The 23,848-nt window shown below is 39.4% G+C and overlaps 3 protein-coding genes across 21 annotated transcripts in view; 1 reads left to right on the top strand and 2 right to left on the bottom strand.

The window, feature by feature from the left end:
• Positions 1 to 3,659: 3,659 nt before the first annotated feature.
• On the bottom strand, positions 3,660 to 7,552 carry LOC106962214 (glucose-6-phosphatase-like). Its single transcript, XM_015056474.1, has 5 exons — positions 7,083 to 7,552; positions 6,855 to 6,964; positions 6,081 to 6,186; positions 5,871 to 5,986; positions 3,660 to 5,737 (listed from the first exon to the last, which is right to left on the bottom strand). Exons 1-5 carry the CDS (start codon positions 7,298 to 7,300, stop codon positions 5,232 to 5,234), a joined length of 1,056 nt encoding a protein of 351 aa, XP_014911960.1. The 5' UTR covers positions 7,301 to 7,552; the 3' UTR covers positions 3,660 to 5,231.
• A 1,199-nt stretch (positions 7,553 to 8,751) lies between these two features.
• Positions 8,752 to 11,539, top strand: g6pc1a.2 (glucose-6-phosphatase catalytic subunit 1a, tandem duplicate 2). Its single transcript, XM_015056472.1, has 5 exons — positions 8,752 to 9,083; positions 9,188 to 9,297; positions 9,930 to 10,032; positions 10,399 to 10,514; positions 10,609 to 11,539. The coding sequence occupies exons 1-5, from the start codon at positions 8,851 to 8,853 to the stop codon at positions 11,109 to 11,111; spliced, it is 1,065 nt and encodes a 354-aa protein (XP_014911958.1). The 5' UTR covers positions 8,752 to 8,850; the 3' UTR covers positions 11,112 to 11,539.
• Positions 11,540 to 15,368: 3,829 nt separating this feature from the next.
• Positions 15,369 to 23,848, bottom strand: part of LOC106962215 (ankyrin-3-like) — a 45,214-nt gene continuing 36,734 nt past the window's right edge. For 15 of the 19 annotated variants that reach the window (XM_015056475.1, XM_015056478.1, XM_015056477.1 and 12 more), the window contains 7 exons: positions 20,289 to 20,850; positions 20,030 to 20,210; positions 19,332 to 19,415; positions 18,243 to 18,326; positions 17,903 to 18,142; positions 16,656 to 16,727; positions 15,369 to 15,813 (listed from right to left, as the gene is read on the bottom strand). In XM_015056475.1, coding sequence (XP_014911961.1) covers positions 16,680 to 16,727; positions 17,903 to 18,142; positions 18,243 to 18,326; positions 19,332 to 19,415; positions 20,030 to 20,210; positions 20,289 to 20,850 — 1,199 coding nt within the window. In that variant the 3' untranslated portion in view covers positions 15,369 to 15,813; positions 16,656 to 16,679. The remainder of the gene's footprint in view (positions 15,814 to 16,655; positions 16,728 to 17,902; positions 18,143 to 18,242; positions 18,327 to 19,331; positions 19,416 to 20,029; positions 20,211 to 20,288; positions 20,851 to 23,848) is intronic. The other 4 variants (XM_015056489.1, XM_015056490.1, XM_015056480.1 and 1 more) reach the window with 3 other exon arrangements.

Below are 23,848 nucleotides of genomic sequence, written 5' to 3'. Positions count from 1 at the left end.
CTCTAAAACAAAAACCCAACACCCCCCTTTTTTTTTATAAAATATTTAAAGGGGACCCTTTTTTTTTTTTTTTTTTTTTTTTTTTTTTTTTTTTTTCAATTGTAATTTTTTTCTTTCCCCTTTGGTTCGTTTGTTTTAAACTCTTAAAAGTTTCTCAGAAAATGAGGAAATTAATTGTAAAGCAATGTTTTTCAATTTTAATTAAACATGTTGTCCTCAGAACCTTGTGAAATTTCGTTTGTAGCTCTCAAATACTCAGCAGTGCTTTGTGGCTTTTTTTTTTTTTTTTTGGTCCCCTGCAGGATCTAAGGATTGATCATATATAGTAAATGCAATGCAATACATAAGCTGTATTTTTATTTTTGTTTTTGTTTTTGTTGCTCTGAATGTTATACATTATACCCTGTAGTTGTGATGGGAAAAATTAGAGAATAAGTTTTAGATCGATGGGCTTAATGGTTTTCAGTGAAAATGCTTAAGTCACCAAGACCGTCTCTCATTATGGAGCATTGATGCTATTGAATAAAATGCGTTTTTATAAGATGTCTTGGAGTCTATTTTAATTGTGTGGGGGCAGGAGAGCAGAGTAGGTTCTTACATATATATTTAATAGAAGCTGAGAATTTGTACGAAGTTCATCACTGATCTGTTAGAAAGCAGGCAGTGGTTCCATTTGACCTGTAGGGGTCACTGTAAATGCATTTAATGTTCATGAGATTTCCTTGTTTACAAGTCTGTAAAAAATGTAGCATTTTTTTACAGACTAAAAATTTTTATGTTTAAACAGTTGCCAACATTCAGTGCACTTACCCTTAACAGAGTGTTCAATCCAGACATAGAATTTGAATAGTAGTAATGAAACAAGTTGGTATTTGTGTTAAATGTATAAGATGGAATGGCTTGTGAAAATATTTGAACATAATTGAAATAACTTGGACTTCCTCCCAAGAGGTAAATGGTCATTTATCTCCTTGTCTACTGTCCGTTGATCTGTCCATCCACACATTCATCTGTTTTTTTCCAGTCTCTGTTTTTTTTTCAGACTATATCTTATCAAAATATTCATATTCACATACTCATTTAAAAAAAAATTCAGGTGCATCTGAATAAATTTGAATACCTACTATGTTAACTAATTATCAGATTTGTTTTTCGGAAAGTGAAACATTTGTACTGACTTTGCTGCAGCTGGTGAAAACCCAAAAGTCAGTTTCTCAGAAAAGCTAAATATCACACAAGACCAATAAAATAATATTTTTATCTAGGAGTTTTTTGGCCAGCTGAGAAGTATGACTCCATGGACTGAATTATTGGTTGGGGCTCTTTCTGCTCTGATTTTATGAAGTGAAGTGGAGTGAAGGAGAACCTTCACTCCACTCCTCTAACAGCCTGTTCTTTATGTGTTGGCTCTTGAAGCTTTGACTCAAACAGCAGTCAACCCCGCATGAAGCTCCTCCAAGTCCTTGAATTGGAATTTGCTTCACAATCCTCACAAAGCTGCGCTCTGTTGCTTGCTGCATCATTTTTCTACCACATTTTTTTTTTCCCACTCAACTTTCCATACATGCCTAGAGACAACCTTCCTTGATCGTTTTTTTTTACCCATCTGTGCTTCAACTTGAACAGGTCACCAGTCCATCCACACAAAGTAACTCAAAGACAAATAATTGTGAAAGCACACATCACCTAAGGTCAACTTGAAGAGACTATTTAACCTGACATGCCTGGTTTTGGACTCCTGAAGTAAGCTGGAGGACATTGAAGAAACTCACATATGCATGGGGAAAATCCCATAGCACGTATTCAAAGCCAGGAGCTTCTTACTGCAAACAACTGTGCCACTGTGCACAGTCCTAAATCCGGCATCCGCCTGTCCAAATTTTACCACGTGAGGCAAACCATGTTGAAAATTTGCTCACCAGCTGGAGCTCATATTTGTTTAGTTTCTTTTTTTTTTTTTTTCTCTGAACTGACTGAGATAGGATAGATCAGGACAGTGTAACAGAAAAACAGCTCAGTCGAGCTGACTGATGCAAATGTAAATCGATGCAAACAGTTGCTCAAATTCTCTGACGCAGTTGTGATGTCTGTCCCTGACGATTCCCCGCACCACTGCCAAGCTCACATGAATGTAGAGTTGCACCATAAAGTTTCAAGACAAGCGCCGGAAATAACTGGAAGAGATAAAAAATAAAAATAAAAAAGTAGATATGATATTCCTACAGAAAATCTGGGATTTTATGTTTTTTCTTGGTTTCTAATCCTATTATTCACTGTGCTCACAACACCTACATGCAAAAACATTTAAAAACTGTTTTTTACATTTACATTGACAAGTTTACATGGACTAATGATGATCATAATGCCATAGTTCAAATAATCACCTAGAAATATGTAAGCATTTTGCACATACCTAACTTCTAAAGTTTTGAGTCTGGCTGGGGTTAGAGAAAATTCACATTAAATTCAAGCTTGTATCAGTTTCTCATATTTTAAATACATTTAAGTTGTGGATGGTTTAAACAATCCTTTTACGTTACGATTATTTTTTTTTCCCCGTGTTGTGATTTTTAGTACCATATAAGATATAGATTATTTGACCTGTTTCTTCAAAAATACCATGAAAGAACCATAAAAAACAAACAAACCCTAATATAATAAATCAATGGGATTTGTGTAAATATTATTGAAAAAAATGTATTTTTTGCTATGGGCGTCTTTTTAAACCATTTTTAAATGGCAGTTGCAAGTTTAAACTGTGCGTTCAAGCTGCTTTATCTTAAATTAAGACTCAGTGGCAATAAGTTCAGAGTTATCATTGCAATGTGTGATTATCCTCATTCATATTTTCCTATTATGAATGAGGATTATTACATGTCTAATCAGTGCAACTTTGTCTTTAATGACCTACAACTCAGCAGCAGATTAAAGAACATAGGCAGGCAGCGACATTGCACAACAAAGGTGTCCTGCAGTGATAGTGACCCTTGCAATCGTGCTGATTTTAGAACCTTGAGTGTATCACCTGAACAATGTAGGTTACTGAGTGCCAAGTATGAAGTGGCACACGTGTTGTCTGCCTTGCTTTCCCCAGGCAGACAACACTTTCTGCCCCTTGACCTGCCGTCTGTCTTGAGAGTGCGTGGCTGTGGTGAAAGGCAGAATCACTATGTGCGATTGCAGGGTGGAGGGAGCATGCTCTGGTTAATGGTTAATGGTTGTTCCGACCAGGGAATTACTCTGTGTTAGTCTGAAACATTTGGAGAAAACTGTCGGCGGACCATGGCCATTTTTAGACGGGGGAGAACTCTTTGTGCAAATGGATATTCTGAGGCACTGATTTATTTTTAAAGCTCTCCGTCATTCATTGTTGTCATCATCATCATTTCTATTTTGTATATGCTGCGAAGACATTTCAGGAGTTTTCAGTAATCTGGCCTTTAAAACTAATCAATTAAAAACTCTGCTTTGTAAAAATAGTTAAGTCTATTAATGTAACACGTGGGTTTTGCAGCTAATGACTCGACAAGGCTTTAGTAGACTTCCAAACTAACCTAATAAACCACTAATAGTTAATTCTCCCTTAAAAGAATCTTCTTTCTAAATTTGTACAAAGTTGTAAAAATGTGACCTATAAAAATGAATCCGAAGGTACAATCTGTTTAACAACAACAGACTTTTATTAACATGTTGATGACAGTGACATGCGACGAAATTGGGAAATGCACAAACTGGAATCAATGAGACTGCACATTATAAAAGTATAGGCCATAAGATCTATAAAACATAATATTTCTCCAACATCTCTTCTCAGCCCATCAACATATTTTTCCTCTTGATGTCAGTATTAATAACCAAAGCAAAGAGTTCAAATTGTTACACAAAGCAATCTGTTTGTCATCCCCAAAAACATTTTAGTCATTGCTATCATTGTAGAAAAAGGACATAATTCATTAAATCACAGATTGAAATCTGGACTTTTTGTGTGAGATATAAAAGTAATTCAGTTGTTGTAGAAAGTCTGTATAAAATGTGTAAACATGCATTAAGATTTGCTTAGCAAATGGCTTGTGACAGGGAACTGCTTCTCTACACGTCACTTTCTGTTGGTAAAGATGCAACATAAATTGATATGTTTCTTGCCCTTTTCACATTCTAAGCTAATTAAGTTATAGCTCCTACTTTTGCTTGTTAGGGTATTTGTAAGCTCCCCTCCGCTGAAATTTCAAACTACTTTTTTCGCCAATAAATGTGTACAATTGCTCACTATAAAAAGCTACTGGTTTGTTTTTTGTAACTTTTTTAATATGATGAACAAATAAACATACTTATAGCAAACCGTTTTCCTTGCCCCGATAACAACAGAGTTGTCAAATTAAACCGTTAAACTTTGCTAATTCTGGTGACTTGTAAAATGGCCTGAAATACAAACTTGAATGAAAAATAACAAATAAACTACCGCTGACTCTTTTAAGTGACGTATTGAGACGTGACCTCGGTTGACAAAACCCCCTTTTCTAGGCATCGTCAGAAAGTAAAATTGACTCTAACTCTTAAATTATTGGTGTCCCTTAATTCTGTTTAGCAAAAAACAATTAGACCATCTTCCTTGGTAAACATTTACAAAAAAGTGTATGTTATCAACCGTAAAAAGACTATTGACGTTTTAACTAACTTATTACAATAATCTGCTAACGATTTGCTATGTTTGTCATGTTAACGTGTGAATTTTTCATTGAAAGACTCTTTAGAACATCTTCACAATCTGTGAAGCTAATCTTGAGGTTATTTTTGGACTGCTAAATAAATTGCTGAAGGTATTACCTCAACAACACATTGACACAAACTAGGCTTGATAACTTACTTTTTAGCTCAGCTTATCAGGGTAATTTTGTGAAATTCCTCCTAATGAGGGGAGAGCGAGGAGACAGGCACAGAGATGTGGGACAGATGCTCAAATTTTGGGTGGGACATTTTAATCAATATGCTGAAAATCTTATACCTCAAGTGCTATTCTTGTTTTGTCATGAAAGGATTTCAAAGCTCATGCCTCTATAAGGGCGTCTTTTCAACTAGAATAAAACAAGCTAGTTCCTTTTTTTTTTTTTTTTTCCACCAGCACAGCTTAAGTAACTCACCAATTAGTGACTGGTACTAGTTTCCCCAATTTTCTTTTGGATAAGGAACAACTAAAACCACTAGTTGAATTGAAACACATAATAAGATATAAATCACAAGTTCTTATCCAACTCCATTCCTTTGCAAATCCTACAAAGAGCCCAAGGAATTAAAGTGGTTGGGATTAAAAGTGCAAAAGCACTCTTACCAAAAGATAGGATATAGAAAGTCAAGTGGTTGTCTGAGGAAAAGGTCCATCCATCCAAGAGATGAAGCAAGAACAAGGCGCTCATAATGCACCCCATCTTGAAACCAGCATTTGCGTTCTTCTTGATGCCATGGTAGAAGGGAGAGTGCAGTCCCAGTCCAAGACCAAACAGACTACCTATGTTGCGTAGGAGGCTGGCGAAGGGTGTGGTGTCCAGATGGATCCACTCTGGCTTGATGCACCATTTCTGGGCTTTGTCCAGGGTCCAAAGCAGGTCCACTCCGACAATTTTAAGCAGCAGGTAGAAGCCAATAGCGAAGAAAGTCAAGAAGAGTGTGATGAGGAGGTATTTGCTCATGCTGGCACTGTAAATCCACTTCTTCTTGGAAACCATACCAGCAACCACTATGCCTGCAGAATAAATGAGAGGCATAAGGTTTCTATAAAACGTAGTGAATGTTTTTTTTTTAAGACCAAAAGATTTACACCCGTTTTATCCTAGTACTACTGATGATGTCTTGACTTTTTCAGACTGTCACCGTACCTGTGATGACCCCCTCAATAACTTGATGTGGGAAGTGAGCCGCCATGAAAACCCTGGACATGCAGACGATCAGCACCACCACAACCATTAAGGTCCACAAGCTGATCTGCAGCAAGCTAACGGGTTAATAATACAGGATCAGGAACACCAGAACATCCTCAAGAGACAGAGCGTTGAAGAAATACACCAATGCATTACTCAGAGACTCACCTGTATAGTACAGAGGGGCATTGCTTTTCTTTTGCAATTGAAAGCAGAGCGGTGACCATCACATACCAGACACCAGCTACACCCATAGCATGACCCGAAGGGCTTCCTGGAATATGAAATAGAACATTGTTGTATATATGTTGCTATATTTCATCTACTGTGTAGATATGAATACATGTCAAAGAAACCAGAAACTGTCATTTTAGTACTCTAAGTATTCACTTTTATTCCAAATGCCTTCTTTTAAATGCACAAATTACTACGAGGTGCACCAGTTATGTCTATGGTTTTTTGGTGACAATCCTACTATTGTAAGTGGAAAGTTTTGACATATCTCTGCAAATATTCACTGCAACACTGTTCTCAATCGTCTTCTGTATTTTTGCCGTTTATTTTGATTTTAATTTTTGATGGAAATGGGGGGGAAAAAAGACACAACAAGAAGACTCGCATAACAAGGTGGACTTCAGTTTTGCCATAATCATTCTTATAACATTCAAATGAATCTCAATACTACACAAGATGTTACACTACCCTCTAGTAAAGATAAAAAAAAAAAAACAGTACAAGTGGAGTTGAGAACTCATTCATAAACCTTCCATATTGTACCCATTGACTGGAAACCAGAAGATACAGTCGCCTTCCGTCAATGATTTAACATAGATATTAGGCAGACTTGGAGTTCACTGTGCTAGACTAATGAAATCAATCACTGCTTGATTCTTGAGAACAAGGCAGACATCATGTGTTCAGCAGGTCTGTCCTGAATCTTACCTGGTCCAGTTTCACATGTGATAGGAAACTGCTGCAGCGATGGGGCCTTTCCTGCCCCGTAAAACTGGGTCTCGTGAACCCACCAGTAGGGCCTCTCTCCGGAAAGAACCCTGCATTAAAAAAACCGTTTAAATCACTCAGTATGCTATTAATGTGCACTTACAGGACTCTTGTATTTTATTTTATTTTTTAATGTTTTTTTTTTTTTTTAAAAGGAAGTTTATTTACCATTTCAGCACTAAATTGAGCCAGTCTCCAATGACAGCCACCCAGATTAGCCTGACCCCTGTGTCCCTGCGCATGTAGAACCACACGGGAAACAGGCAGAAGAACGTGGTGTGCAGATCGGCCACGGCAGAGGCGAGGCTAAACAGACCCTCGTACCTGCTGTATCTGATCTGCAGATGACTGGTCAGCTCAACCCCCCAGCTGTGAAGGATATCCATGATAGCGTAACTCAGACCTCGGACCTCGGGCGATAGCTGCAGTCTGGGCTCCTTTTTGTCTTACGTGCAAGGACCAGTTTCTGCAAAGCTCCCTCTCAGAATGTCCTGTCTGCTCGTTCTCTGCGCGAACCCCCATTGGACTTTACTCAAGGTTAGCGGATTTGTTTACCTTTGGGACAGTACAGACAGGCAGTTCCTTAACCTTTACACCCCTCCTGGGGCCCTTTCTGTTCAAATCCATCAATAAAGAGACCAGTGGAGTGTCAAATGTATTTGTAAAGCTCATTATAAAATAAAGCCAATTCACCAAAGTTCTGTACAACTCATTGAATATTTTAAAATAATAAAATGACTTCAATACAAAAAAAAAAAAAAAAAAAAACATCTGTTCAGACAGATTTGATAGCAGGTGAATTAATATTGGTACATATTTTTAAATGTCTAGCATTGAAGAGGTCCCAATGCTTAGAGGTATTTAGTTTACCATAAAGTTCCTGAATACACTATGTCTTAGACTTTAGATAGAAACAAATAGCCTGTGAATTAGACATAAAATCAGTAAAAAAAAAAAAAGAGGATTTTAAAGTCAGATGTGTGGTCCTTTTAAAAAATATGTCCAAGTAATAGTATAATATATGCACCCAATGTTTGGATGGGGTTCATGTATCCTCCAGTCAGATTCTAGAGGGTCTGAAAGCATTCAAATGCCAGATTTGATATAATGTCCCTACAACAAATTCTTGGTCTGCTCTGAGGGACTCGCCCAAGGAGGTATGTTTACCAGTGAAATAAGACCACTATAGTCTACCGTGTCAAAATTAGCGCTGAGGTCAAAAGCTCTAAAGCCACTAATTTGCCGAGTCAGTAGAAGATAGCAGATCATTTCCGGTTCATGTTTATCTCAGAAAGAAAACATGTAAAGTTTTTCATTTTAATTATGAACCCACAATATAGGTCATTTTTTATTAAATATCCTCATTTATCTGGACTCTCATGCATAACCTGATGTCATCTGTTCAGTTTGATCTTCAAGTGTTCCCTCCTCTTCTGCTCAGCTCAAAGCCAATCGCTTAATCTTTGATCTTCTTATGCAATCCACAAACAGGTTGCTCCATCTGAAAACTATTTGCCCAAATCATCATAAGAACAATTACATAACTCAAGAATTATGAAAAGCAAAAGTTGGACTTGATTATACATAAAGATAGAAGTTCAGCAAAGTGCCATTATCAGTCCTCCTACAGGTCACAGGTTTTTGACCTTTTCTTTGAACTGACATACTGTGACTCAGTGGGACATACTCCAATTGTCCCTTTGTTTTCCCTTTATCTCATCAAGTTGTTTGTGTGACGAACCTCCCAAACTCCGGGTGCTTTATTACACATGTGTAAGGTCCAAAAGTCAGAGTGAGCATGCGTTTGGGCAGTGGGTCTCCGGGTATAAAACCAACCAGCTGTGTCACTGATAGCAACAGTCCTTTGCTCTTTTTGAACCAACTCACTCACGACTCAGCAGGCTGAGACCTTTTCTGCTTCCCGCACGCTGCTAACATGCTCACTGATATCATGGATGCCATGGAAGGCTTTGGGGTGAGCAGCACCCGGTACCTGCAGACCAACTACAAGGACGCCCAGGGCCTGTTTCTCTGGGTGTCCTGGGCGGCAGACCTCAGGAACACCTTCTTCATCTTCTTCCCGCTGTGGTTCCACCTGCGACCCTCAGTCGGCATCAAGCTCATTTGGGTGGCTGTTATCGGAGACTGGCTGAACTTGGTGTTTAAATGGTGAGCTGAATGCTTATCTGAACTTAGCAAAACTATGTTTAAAATGTTTTTGTTTTTTTCCCCATGGCTTCTGACACAGTTTGTGTTTCTTCTCCACTCAACAGGGTTCTGTTTGGAGAGAGGCCGTACTGGTGGGTCCACGAGACGGCTTATTACACAGACGCTGATCGCCCGCACATTGAACAGTATCCAATGACCTGTGAGACCGGACCAGGTGAGGGATGCTACTGAACACACATTTACTTCCTGATGTACAATTGATTATTATTATGATTATTATTATTATTTAAATGGTTTTACATATATGTTACAGATATGTTTAATTTATCAATAGTAATATTTGTTTTCTTTATTTTGCAAAGTAAAAATTAATAGGCTGCATTACTAATTACCATGCCACTGCCATACCACCTTATTTTTAAAGCATTTAAAATACAACATAGCAACACTGACCAAAGTGCTGTGCAAGCATATAAAACAAAGAACAAAAATAAAACAACTATAAGACCAATGCACCTAAAACGTCACGGAGAACAATATTAAGATCCGGCGTAGTTTACATCTCAGTTTATTTTTCCCTCATTCTTGACTTCTTTTTTTTTTTTTTGCAGCATGTATATTTTTATTCTGGTTTTTAGAAGAAAGATGAGACAAACATACGGCAAAGTAACGATGCATTATCACGAATCAACAAAAGAATGTGAACAAATACAACGGAGTCAACACAATGACGTTTAGTTTTTTTTTTTCTAACAGCTCAATTATTAGCATTGAAAAATGTGCAGCTTTCTGTGAGCTGGAGTGTTTCGTAGCTTTAATATTTGCTTTCTGTCTTTGTAAATCCAGGCAGTCCCTCCGGACACGCAATGGGAGCTGCAGGAGTCTACTACACCCTTGTGACTTCCATCCTCGGCATTCTGACAAGCAAGAAATCATTAAACACAAATTGGTAAGTGACAAAATAAATAAATAAATAAATAAATAAAAAAATCTTGCTATTTTAGCTTAGCCTCCCTTTTCCTTCCCATTACGTCTGAGTTGTTTACCACTTTCCTCTATCAGGAGCTTATCATTCAGGACACTCTATCTGTTCTAACTGTGGTTGATCATTGACTTCTGCTGGGTGTTATACCTGGGTGGTTTTTACTTTCAGGCAGATAAATTACTGGTGATATGAAAAGGATAAAAGGATTAATTGTTATATTGCATTAACAGGTTCAGTTGGCCGATTTTAATCTGGGGTGCTGATAATTGGGGCAAAGCAAAACAACTACCTGAATTAAGTTGTCTGATTTTTGTTGTTGTTGTTCTGCAGGTATCTGAAGGCTCTTCTGTGGTCCGTCTTTTGGGGAGTCCAGGTGTGTGTCTGCCTGTCGAGGGTTTTCATTGCTGCTCACTTCCCCCACCAGGTCGTTGCTGGAGTCATAACAGGTCAGTGGAGAACTTGCGTACAACCTTTCAGGATCTTAAAGAGATAGTCACTTGCAGTCAAGCCTAATAGTTAAATGTGCTTTAATGCTTCCAGGTATGATTGTGGCCGAGGCCTTCAACAGAACTCAGTGGATCTACAGCGCCAGCATGAACAAGTACTTCTACACAACGCTCTTCCTGACGAGCTTCGCCGTGGGCTTCTATGTGCTACTGAAAGCCGTGGGTGTGGACCTCCTGTGGACCCTGGAGAAAGCCCAGAAGTGGTGTGTCAGACCAGAGTGGGTCCACTTGGACACCACGCCCTTCGCCAGCCTTCTGCGCAACATGGGCACGCTGTTCGGCCTCGGCCTGGGCTTGCATTCTCCGCTGTACACCGAGACCAAAAAGAGCAGCAGTGCGTCAGCCAGAGCGGGATGCATTCTCAGCTCTCTGTTCCTGCTGCACCTGTTTGACTCCTTCAAGCCTCCCACGCACACTGCAGCCCTCTTCTACCTGCTCTCCTTCTGCAAGAGCGCAACCGTTCCCCTAGTGACCGTCAGCATCATCCCGTACTGCGTAAACAGAGCTCTGAGCCAGCACAGCAAAAAGGGGATGTGACCAACGACACCGAGGTGTGAAGACCAAAGCAATGCAAGTGCAGAGAGACTGCGAACATTAGTAATAATACAAAAATAATAATAGCCTTTCCTTTGGTGCTTTTTTGCATTTAAAAGACTGTTTTGACTCAGGAAAGGGCTTGAGACGAATGATGAGAAACCGCATTTTTATGTCATTTAGACATAGAAACGCTGAACACTGAAACAATAATAGAAAGCACTATCCAGGATGCTTAGCGGCGCCTATGAAGAACTGTAGTAAAGATAACAAAACATGATTGTTGCGGTTGTTTCAGAGTTCAGAAGGGAGATGAGTGACTCTTTTCTTGAATGTTTGCTCCTAACCTTTGATATGCTATTTCTGTTATGAAACTATTGTATTTTTCAATGTGTTTTTGAAATGTTAAGAATATTTTTTAAATAAAAAAATAAAAAAAGTTCTGACTTGAAAAAAAGCTTTGACTTGATTCTTATTTCGACAGTTACACAACCCTGTGGTAATTGGCTGGGTACTGCTATTTAAATCTCATAAAGTTAATTACATCCTATCCACAAACAAATCAATCTCTTGGGTTTTACAATTAGTTGTAAAGCATATGATAAGTTTACTTTTGCTTTTTTTATTAACTAAGGGGAAACTCCCTGTTCCAGCTGGAGTACATGAACAGGAGTGTGAAAAGTCAAGGCATTTCGGATCCAGATGAACAGGTTGAAAAAGAAGAAGCTCAACATTTTTGGAAAATGTGTGAAAATCTAATGAAAAAAAAAAAACAAATTCAGACAACAGTCAGTGTACAGTATGGACAAATAAATAAATAAAAAAATGCATCACAATTGAAGTCTGGCAAGTTGAACAGCAACTGTGTAACTATATTTAGACTGGATTTGAATTGCACAGAAGTGGATATCCTTTGCTAATAATGTGACTTGTAAAGGGAATTGGTTGGATGGGTGTTATAGCAATGGGTCCTGAATACAAATTTGTATATATTAATATTTGTTCTTCCACTTTATAGTGAAACATTTCTTGTGTTGGCATGTTGCATAAAATTCCACTAAAATATATATTTGTGTTTTTTATATATATATAAATAACAGTGAGTACTTTAGCAAGGTTATATATATATATATATATATATATATGGAAAATGCATCGTTTTCCACAAGAAAAACGATGCATATATATATATATATATATATATATATATATATATATATATATATATATATATATATATATATATATATATATATGAAACCAAAGTACAATGAATAACTCCAGTTGTTTTCTGTTTTTGCAGACTAATGTGTTTCAGGGAACAAAATCATATCACGGTGGAGGACGTACAAATGCTGACACAGCTGAACAGCCCACCGCCAGAAAACACTGCGTTCTAGTTTACCTTCTGAAAAACCTATAAAGACAGAAAAACGTTTCTAGGAGAGTAAATCGATAACTAAGCACCAGAGTCTTCAGCCCGAGTAGCAGTGATGACGTGGAACCACACGTCCCGCTTCTGTCTCAACACCGGTTTGTACACATGCAGGCTGTGGTGCAAGCTGAAAATTCAATAGTTGTGTTTGTGAACTTCAAATTGGGACAGCCTTCTGTGTCAAACGACTTATGACACAGTTTTTGACCTAAAATGCAGTTTTCACTATGAAAACAAAATTGTGAAGAGCTTAAAATCTTCAAGATCTTACTTGCATTAGGATGTTTGTATTTCAGGTATAATTTACCCTAAGATGATCAAAAAGGCTCTTAGTTAAGAGACCCAGATGAAAAACAGACATTTAGGGATTGTGGTTTTTGTTTGTCAAACGCCGGAGTGTTTTATTAGGTTTTTAAAGGGATTAAACAAAAACCTGTGCAAAACGATGTGCAAAACAGTACAGTGGAAGAAAAACGATAGATGGTTTTCAAAGTTTTATTACAAACAAAACCCAAAAAGTGCTGCATAAATTTGTACACCTTGAACAATGGCTGTTCACCTTAGAAAAGGTGGCAGCATCAGGGCTGTTTAGATCCTTTTCTTCAGTAGGACCAGGGAAACTGGTCAGAGTTGAAGCAACGATGGATGGAGCGAAACACAGAACAATACCAGGAGAAAACCAGTTAGATACTGCAAAAGACTTGGGTGGAAGCTCACCTAATAGTATGAGACCAACCCTAAACATACAATCAGAGCTACAATGGAATGGTTTACTTTAGAGCATATTCATGAGTTCGAACAGCCTGTAAATGAATCGAAAGGCGATGTTTGGAAAACCCTACAATCAAAATGCACAGCTGCTTCTACCAGTTTAAAAAGAAAATTGGCAACAGTTTCAGTTTCTAGATGTGCAGAACAGGAATAAATCTTCTTAGGTTGTCCTAGATACCTTCAACCAATTAATGAGGAAATCATTTAGCGTCATCCACCGCCTCCACAAGGAAAACGATGCATATACACTAAAAGTCAAGGTAATGCCTCAATTTTGTCCAGATTTTGTTGCTATTGGACAAGATCCACCTTAATAAAGACTTTGGGCATGCAGACCAGTTTCTGGATTTATACAATCATACCTGCTCCAACTGGCTTTCCCTGCTAAAAGCGCAAACATCATTCTGTTTAATATTCTGCGACGTTTTTGTCCACATGTAAACTGAGCGGTGTGGTGAAATGACCGTGCAGTTCTTGGTAAACGCCAGTGAGAAAAACAAAGTTTGTTTTTGCTGAGCAGGCTGGAGGCAGCCTAGACATGGGTTTGGACTTTGTCGTTTTTATGCCGAGCTATTTTGGATCTGCATTAGACGTGACCCAAAAAAGCTCGTCAGAAAATGTATCAACTATAAAAAAAAAAAAAAATAAAAAAAAAAGAGTCTTGAGTCCACACATCCCTGCTGGACCAGAACCTTTTGTTGTGGAGAGTTTAGTTTGCATACACAGGCTCTCTCCCACAGTCTCTGATATGAATCTGTGATCTATTCCAGTCTGTTGCTATTGGCTTCCACTGCAATAGTACAGCCTGTTCTTTAACCACACTGTTTTGTCAAATCTCGCTGGTTTCCCGTCTTAAAAAGTATGTTTAATGAGGTTGTGACATCATTCCATCTAAGAATAATGCAACTTAAAAAAAGGCAATATATATGTTTTATATTACGTTCGATGCAGAAGAAACACAGTGACACACGGTGTTTTTAGGTTAAAACACAGTTTATTTTTTATTTTTGCTTAAATAATTAATCATCCAGGATTGGCTATGTTTGTTCGTCATACATGTGGGTACCAGATTTATTTTCAGTGAATGCGTGGGGTAGATTCGTATGAAAAAGAAACAGAAACACAGGAAAAGTAGATTTACAGTAAAAGAGACTTAACATTTTCACCAATGTGAAGTCACGGGTGTGATTTGTGTGATTCCAGCTGTTGGTACCAGTTACGGTTTTGGTGATTGACGCTAAAAAATCAGATCATGTAAATAACAGTTAAATAAGATGAAAGTTGTAAAAACCTAACATAAAAACAGTCCCCCTTTTTAAAAACACCAGTAGACAGAAAAGCCATAGTATGCATGTTGGGAGTAAAGATTTATGATACACACGCACACACACACACACACGCGCGTACACACGCACTCAGGGCTGGCAGCAGATTAGAGCTAATATTCCAGCCTGCAGGTTACATCTGACAAAACCGCTCGTCCTTTTTGTTAGATCAAAAGAGCGAAGATTTACTGTCCGACAACTTAAATATGGAGTGTGATTACTAAATCAAAGACTGCCACGGATGGTAAACCTTTGTGTTATTATGAGCCTAAACAGATAAAGAAGTTCTGTCAAAACCTCACTAATTGTATTACAGTGCTTTAAAAGTAGAAGAAAGGAAAAAAAAAAAAAAAACATTAAAAATAAAGTGACACAACATGCAGCAAAATATAATTTCTCTGGAGAACGTTCCACAGCAGAGTAGCTGTTTTTGGACATCCAATGTGTAAAATTAAGCTGTTTATTATTTTTTTTCCTGCATTCGTTCATCGTTCTCATACAGCTTTTTTTTTGCTCCTTTTTTTTTCATTTTTCAGGAAGAGCAAATCAAGTCACACAGTCAAGTGCACAGACTCTGCAAAGCCTCATCAGCTCAAATCAGTGCATAAACAATCTGTGAAGCTACTATTTATTTACTTTTTTTGTTGTTGGTTTTATACAGTGCCAGTTATATACAACAAAATCGCCCCCCTTTGCTGTTAGATTTTATTTAAAAAAAAAAAAAAAAAAAAAAAAAAAACGAACCACTTGTACACTCCAGTGCTGCTGTTTCAGATTCAGGAGGGGAGAAAAAAAAAAAAAAGAAAACAAAAAGGCGAGTGTCAGAGTGGAGTCTGTTCTGTCAGCAGGTCTTTTTTTTATTTTTATTTGGCTGCAGATGCAGTTCATTCGCTGCTGATGAGCTGAAGTTTTCCGCTCACGTCCATGCGTGTCCCCTCCGGTTTGTTTTGTTTTTCTTTCTTTTTTCTGTTTTCTGACAGCGAGTGAGTTCGGTGACATGCTCATGCGAAATCAAGGGAAAGTAACGTCGTCTTGCTGTAAACCATGCGCTGTAGGTGAATGCTTCTAAAACACTTTGGCTGACTTGACACGTCCCGTCCAGATCTTCTTCACTGTGGACTCCGGTTCAGCTGTTTTTTTCCAAGAGTGGCATCGCCGTGAATGACTTAAAAACCTGGAGGGTAGAAGGCAACGATTTACACTTTGAAGCAAAAATGTAAAAAAGGTTATTCAGAAATGTTAGTTTTATTTTCTCAGGTGAAACAAGTGTTTTCCAAAAAATATTCATAACCTTTGAGCTTTTTAAATACATTTGATGATTTTACAAGCGTAAACTTTGAATTTTGAAGGTGAAGGAAAATATAGGGGCAAAATTTGAGTTTTTTTTTTTTTTTTTTCACATTTGCCGTTGTCCTTTTTACTCATGTGCAACCAAATTTCCTTCAGAAGTCGCATCAGTCCAGCATAAAGCCGGAACTACGAAGGAACGATTAAGATTAAAGTATATTAAAGTGTTAGAAAAGTGCAAAGTCTGGACCTAAGTCCAATTAGGAATTTGTAGAAAGACTTGAACATTGACATGTACTCTCCAGTCAATCTAACTGGACATGATCTATTTAGGAAAAATTTAGACACAGGTTAAAAAAAAAAAAAAAAAAAAATGGTTTCACAAAGTACAGGCTCAGGGCCCTAAATGCTAATTTTAAAAATGATGTAGAATTTTTCGATTACTTCATATTTATGAACGACCAAAAAAATCTCAACGAGGCCCATGAAAGTTTGTGGCTGTAACCTGACACAGTGTGTAAAGGTTTATGTTGTATAAATACTTTTGCAAAGAACCGGATTTTGCTGTAAGCACAATTATTCAAGGATTTTCGCACAAAAAAACTTTAAAATGTTTTTTCCCAAGTTCAGATTTAACAAGATTGTGCTCAGGTGCACTGTTTCAGTTTAACACTCACTTATTAAAAGAACAAAAGCACAAAGTTCAGGACCCGGAAAGGATAGTCTTACCTGGTTATTTTTAGAGCTTGGCCGTTACGACTGACTGTTTTTTTCGTGCTTCTTGCTGGAACCATCTCCAGGCTGGGCAGAAAAAGCAGCAAAAGAAAAAAAAAAACAGAAAAAATTATAAGTTATTAATTTGTTCAGGCAAAGACTGTTCTCCAGGCGTTATTAAAAGCGCACACAAGTCTGGTCACTACAGCAGGCGGCATGCTGGAAGAAAAATTAGCTCAGGGAGAGAAAGAAAAGTTTCTATCAATGTACAAGCAAATTGCATATGGTTAAAAAAAAAAAAATTATATATATATATATATATAAAACATTTTGTATTTAATGAAACACCCAATATTTGTTATTTAGAACCTGAAAACAATTCAAAACCACTGCAAACTGCGATCAACTCTGTTTTTCACACAGGCATCGACACTAACAGGTCACATTGCTGCTAAGCATCAGCGATCACAATTTACTTCAAAACATGTCACAAAAATCAAGAATGGAAACGGCTCAACTTTAGCACACTGCAGAGTTTCACTCGTGACTTATTTAATACACCGAGACGACGTTCAGGCGCAAAGTGTCACCTTACGTGGTTCACTCATGCCGTAAGACTGATGGGGTTTTTAAAGGTATATGGTTTCGAAATGTATCATTAAAGCAAACTTACAACTGCACTCACTGATGTTCTGAAAGTCAGTTTAAAAAGCAATTGCTGTTGTTCTTTCAAATCTTTAAATTAATACACTTTTCATAGCAATAGGCTGTTCAGCCAGTTGAACTTAGTTTTACTGCAGTAGATGCCCGCACCCGAATCTCGATACAGGGATTTCAGAGTGCTGGAAGTATTCATATTCCAATCAAATTCACTAATGCCATGGAAGCTCTACTCTCAAGTGTATATTCACTGAAGTCAGAGGAAAAAGTGGGTATTTGTGACAAACATCGCTAAACTTGTTGATTGGCTTCATCAAACATTGAGCGATTATGAAGTTGGCTTGTCACCATTAAGTACTTGTTTAATTTGGTCTTATTAATATTTTCTAACCATTAATGTTCAGGACTGGACATTTCTGCAGTCGTCTTGTGGATTAGAAAACCAAAAACCACTAGAACCACACTTCTACACACCAAACACAAACTACACCTGCAAATGCAGGTGTTATTTTGTTGTCGTTGTTTGTTTCAAGGTTTTATCTCATTTCAGTGCCATGCAAGTGCAAGTCGGTCCAGGTGCAGCGGTTGGTTTTAACGCCAACCTGTGTTTTCTCTCTCTGGGCCTCCTCCTTGTGGCCGTGTCGGGAGCGCTTCCCTCTTTTTTTGCCCCTCCCACCCTTGTTTCCTACTGCAGATGCTGCAGCCTCTGCTGATGAAGCAGCAGCAGCATCATCTGCCTCGCCTTCATCAACACCCGAAGTTCCTTCCCCTGGAATAGCCTGGCCTTCACATTCCAGCCTTTCCTGTGAGTTGAAACCCCGACGAACCACCTTTCTGATAACCTGTAGGGGGGCAGAAGCAGGTCAGGAAGAGGAGGGTGGGAAAAATAACAGAATGGAAGATGTTTGCAGGTAAGCCGCAGCAAGGCAGGAAGATGGTTACTTTTCTGGTGACCAGATTCCCATCATCATCTATAAACTGCTCCTCAGTAACGGACTGTCCAGGAATGTTTCTGGCCTCCTCTCCCTGTGATGGAAGTTGGAGGAAGAAAGGATGAGTGGAAAAAAAACAAAAGACAAATGGGTGGGATGGGAAAGGAAGAGCAAAGCTGCAGGCTTTTTTTTTAAGAGTTAAAGTGCCACTTTCAGAAGCAACAAGCAGGAATCCTCCATTGTTATATTCAAACAGATTCGAAGGGTTTGGATCAAAAAGAAGAAGAAGAAGAAAAAAAACCTTTAAGCTGCAAACAGATTCATTTAAACCTGCTGTCATGCAAAAAACAAAAAGGGACATGCATAAACTCAATGCATTGAGATAATTAGATGCAATTCTGCAACAAGTAATCCAATAACTCCACTGTTAACAGACTGAAAACTATTGTCCGATCTTTTGTCATTTAGCCACATTTTCTCACTGAAAACCTGTAATAGATTGTAGAAATGACTTAAAAAAACCACCAGTGTGCAGGTACAGGATGTCTCTCTGTAGATGGCCTCATTTCATACCTAAAAACTATATAAAAATTACAAAAATGGGAAGGTGTGAAAAGACCAGCACCTCATTAATCTCTAGTGGAAATATATCCCAGCAATCACAACCATATCCGTCGACTTGGTTTTGCACAACCAAACAAAGCAAAGCAAAGCAAATCAACCAACCAACCAAATATGATGCTGAAGCCAACAAGTGGTCAATGCACCAACACTAACTCAGCTTTATGTGAAAATAAATACGGAGATATTTTTCATTGAAATTTCAGGGGCCAGACAAGAAAACGTAGTTCACTACACATTTCTATCCAGTTCTGTATTTCCGCCGATGGTTTTCGTGAAAACCGTTTACAGCGTTCGATGTGTCTAGACTAACAGGAGCACACAAACCCTGAAGTTACAACACACAGCTTCTTTCATGCTAAGGGAAGCATGGCAGTAGATTGCACCGGCTCTCTTGAGCTTTACACACTTTTGTTTTTGGGCTGAGCTCAGCACTCTGATCACACACACACACACACGCACACCAGGCCTCACACACCTTGAGTATGACCCGTCTGCGGTACACCCTGGTAGTGACAGTGGTGTCGTCGTCAGAGCCGGACTCATCAGCTCTGATGGTTTCCTGACAAAGGCAGCCCAGCGGCGGGGCATTGTTAACAACCCCGATGTGTCCAAAGTATGTTTTACCTCAACACTTGACTACATTTGCACTAATAAGTCATCTCTGATTGGTCATTGGCAGGTCAGACAATTTGATTTCTGAAGGGATCCGCTTTTCACTTCCTGACGTGGAAAACACGTTGAGGGAGGCACGATTGTGATCCTCCCCGCTACGACATGCTGAGCACCACGGCCATCGTACCTTGGACTTCAAGGTTCCAAGGTGTTTGGAACCTTGAAGTCAAACTTTCAACATCCTGCCTAAAAAAATATTGACTAAAATGTTTAAATGAGTTGCTGACTGAACTGGGGATGATCTTATAATTCCTCCCTGTTTTTGAATTGATATGTACTGCCTCACTCCTAGAACCCCGTGGGCACATTTAATCTATTTTATGTGTTATAGTCCTAAAAAAATAAGTATATATCTTTGTCACACAAAATTGAAATCTGCATCTCAGATATCAAGGAATCATTACTAATTCTGGTGGCTTTGAAAAAACCCCAAAACATGTATTGAAGACTTTGTCGAACGCATGAGATCTCAGTTTCATGAGACGGGTGAAAGCTTCTCACCTGCACTTTGTGCTGGGACTTGTCACCTACGTCCTCCCGTCCTCTGCTGGGTCCCGATGTCCTGCTGTCCTCTTCGGCCCCTTTCTTCTTGGCTTCTTTTTCCCTCCCTTCCCTGGCCGACTCTGTGTGACCTCCGTTCTGAGCCGGGGGCTGCTCCAGGGAATCGGCTGGACTGTCGGGGCTGAATCGGGTGAAAGCCTTCAGACCCAACAGCAGATTTGCGGGTTTGAGCCGAGCAGTAGAACGGATCGAATCTTACCTGCTCTCCGTGTCCTTGCTGCTGCTGTGTCCAGCTGTGGCTCCGGACGCCTCAGTCCTCCAGCCTGGAACTGAAGAAATGTTTTTTTCTGCTTGCCGAACTTGCTCAAGGATCGCATTCACTCTCTCTTCGGTCATCTCCTCTTCCTCCACGCCTCCCTCCAGCTGTATGTCCTCCAGCAGACTCCGCAGTCTCTCCTGGGTCATTTCCTCTTCTTCCTCTCTTCCATTTTGAGAACCATCTTCTTTAAGGTTCCCCGCCCTCCGGTCATTTTCTGGCATCTCCACAGTCGTCCCTCTGTCTCCTCCGGTCAGAACTGTGTCTTCAGGCCCCGCAATAGGAGGCTCAGAGCCAGCGGCCGGAACCACGGTGGACGGGTCGCTGCTGGAGGTGCTTGTGGTCTGAGCTAGGGAGAGGTCACTAGGTCTGGTGAGTGTGGTCCTACTTGGGGACATTACGCTAGCTTCGCCCTCACTAAAGAATTCATCGGAGCGCAGGGGGGTACAGGGGACGTAGTTGAGTTCTGTTGGGGTTTTCAGTTCCACATCTATACTGTGGTCTCCTGGATGGATGGCAGGAGTAAAGGATTAGAGGATAGATGAGGGAGGGGGAGGGGGAGGGGAGGACAGAGGGAGGGGAGGTGGGAGGGAGAGGTGAAGTTGTGGAGGTGATGAAATGAGAAACACTTATGTAACATATAGGAGGAGCTTCTGTTCAAAAGCCACTTAAAACAAATTACACAAAAGCAGGCAGCGGGAGAAACTGTAAACTCTTAAGGATTCATTCGACGTGGTTTCTATATTGGTGTATAGAAACCAATATAGGTTTCTATATTAAACTCACTGGCCATTTTTGTGACAATTATGTTCAGAAATTCATTTGGATATGTTGAGAAAATATTAGACCATGTTACTTTATTTGACTTTTATTTACACAGGTTGTCTCATTGAGATTCAATATCTCATTTGCAAGAGACACAATATAAGATGGCTAATGTTAAGGCAAAAGCTGGCTCAAAAAAACACAAAAAAACGAGAGAAACATTTGTTGTTCTTTCTTTGGTAAGGGGGGATGAAGACTATGCCACGTTTCAAAACACGTGTTTTTTTGGGGGGGAAAAAAAGTGCTAGGTAGTGCATACTATGGAAAGTTTAGAAAGTAAAGAGCCAGTTTCCTAATTGAAATGCCCCGATGAGTTTACTGAATCTGCCATTTAAAATGATAAAATGTGCGGCCGTTGTTGAGTTTACATGTTCTCTTTCAATAACGGCTTGAGTGTAATCTGTATTTGGGACTTCTGAACCAGCCTCACACCAAACACAGCACTGTCAAATCATAATGGAGACAGAGATATAAAGAAACATCAGAAAATGTGAAAGCAGAACTTGGCAAACTGTATTTAACTTATAATCACACTGTGCCTTGCAAACACAATCGCATCCCTTCAGCTTGTGCACATTTGGTTACAACCACGACCTTCAGTGTGCTGCATTGAGAGTTTGCTTGACAGATAAACACAAAGTTGTAAAACTAAAGTGATGCACGTCATTTAAAACTTGTTTACTTCAGTGGAACTGACTTTCTGTGTAAATGGAGTGAAGAACAGGAGAGTGTCAGGAGGCTCGTGGCATCTCAGACAAATGCACACCACTCTTCAGTTTGTTATTTGTTAAAATAAATAAAAAATATATTTTCTCTTTTTCTCCGCCTTACAACTAAGGTCAACTTTGTGTTTACTTATCATATAATTCCCAATAAAGTAAAGTTTGTGGTTGTAACGCTGAAAGGGTGAAGCATTTTTGCAAGGCATTGAATCCTCAGGCCTGAAGGAGGCACTTCAAAGTCACGTTAGCCTTTTGTAAAAACACTTAATAATAGGTTCATTTAGTTAGTTAGATTTAAAACTTCTAAACTCCATATTCTCATAACAACAAAGTAATTTAGGCAGGAAATAGCAGAATAACTGAGAGGACCCTAAATGTAAATCTCAGGAACTGAACGATCGCGTCTGAAGTACGAGGGGATACCAGGGGGAAGGGGAGATGGCGGAGGGGAAGGAGGGCAGAAGATAGGAGGAGAGGATTGGTACATGATGTTACACAACTGTGGAGGTGGAGGAGAGGAGACAGACAGTAAAGCAGGAGGAGAAGCAGGGACAGATGAAAAAGTAGGAGAGGAGCGAGAGTTGGAAGGCGGAGACCGACTTTTCCGAGTTGGGCTTAGTATGTGCGGTTGAAGGGAGGAAGAAACTGAGGCCGAGGGTAGAGTTACCCCAGAAGGAGAGAAGTTGGGAGGAAAGAAGAACGCGGAGCAGCTAAAAGGACTTCGAGGAGTGGGAGGGAGCGGAGGGGAGTAAAGCAGGGTGGAGAAATGAGGGAGAACAGGAGCAACAGGCAGGAGGTAAACAGGAGGCGTGGCAGGGGGAGAAGGGAAGGTGAAGACAGAGGAGGGAGAAGACAGAAGGCTGATTTTACTGGGATAACGAGGAGAGGAGATGGAGGTTAAAGGCTGACAGGTCTGAGGATACGGGGGGAGAGTAGGACTGTTAATAACTTTCGGAGCTACATCGTGACAAGTGCACCAGGTCACAAGACGAGAAAGACAAGACAACTGTTAAGACAGAAATCAGACAGAAAGACAAAAGGCATGTGAAAATAAACATGTCAAGCACCGACAATGAAATGAAGAAGTAACTGATTAAGGAGCTGATGGTGTTTAAGCTGCAGAGAAGAGGGCTTTTGCAGTCACAGGGTTCCTTATAAGCTGACAGGCAACAGGAGTCTTAGCAGCAGCTGGAGCTCAACGCTGAACACATCTCGCAAAGGGACCGGCTTTAACATCATCACCTCGACTCCAAGGCGAACTTTCAGGAGTGACGTTAATTTTGTTTCTTACTGTCGAGATCTGCCAGAGCAAACTGGTGGGCAACAAAGAGGGAAATGCAAACCGCTTTTTAGATGCAAAAGGCGTTTTTCCGCAAAAGCGGAGGGGCGATGCATACTAAATATGTAAATAACTGGAGCGCACTGGCATTTTGTGAAGTTGTTCCTGCGCAGGTGTCTCTAAAGAAAGCAAAGCATAATTGAAGAGGTAATCTACTCAGTTCTGATTTAAAAAGTGAAACTCAGGCATAAAATATATTCATTGTATGCAGAGTGACAGAGAAATTGGGGCCTACTGGGGAAAAAAAAAAAAAAAAAATCAATGTATTGACATTATTTGCACTTAGCATTTAGCTGGGACTCTTTGCATAAATTGCCAAATTAACCTTCTGGTATCAATGTTGTTTGCCCACTCTTTTCAATCACACCTTTCCCTCAACCGCGAGGAGGGTGAAGCGTCTTGCACGAGGACACAAACAACGAGGATGGGCGGACCACTGTTTGCAGGGCCAACTCATACGCCGTCGCCACCATCGTCCCCGGAATTATCCAATTTCATATTGTCAGAATCGAAATCTTGAGCTGTGAAGAAATTTAATTTGTGTAGCTAGTCAATATAATATGTTTTACTTTTTTGACTTGAATTTCTGAAATAAATTACCTTTTCAATTTAAATCT

Source organism: Poecilia latipinna, unplaced genomic scaffold (genome assembly GCF_001443285.1).
Source record: "Poecilia latipinna isolate Pla-1442-1.1 unplaced genomic scaffold, P_latipinna-1.0 Scaffold1386, whole genome shotgun sequence".
In the NCBI taxonomy this organism is placed as follows: Eukaryota; Metazoa; Chordata; class Actinopteri; order Cyprinodontiformes; family Poeciliidae; genus Poecilia; species Poecilia latipinna.
The sequence above is the reverse complement of the archived record's forward strand: the minus strand, read 5'-3'. Positions and strand labels throughout refer to the sequence as shown.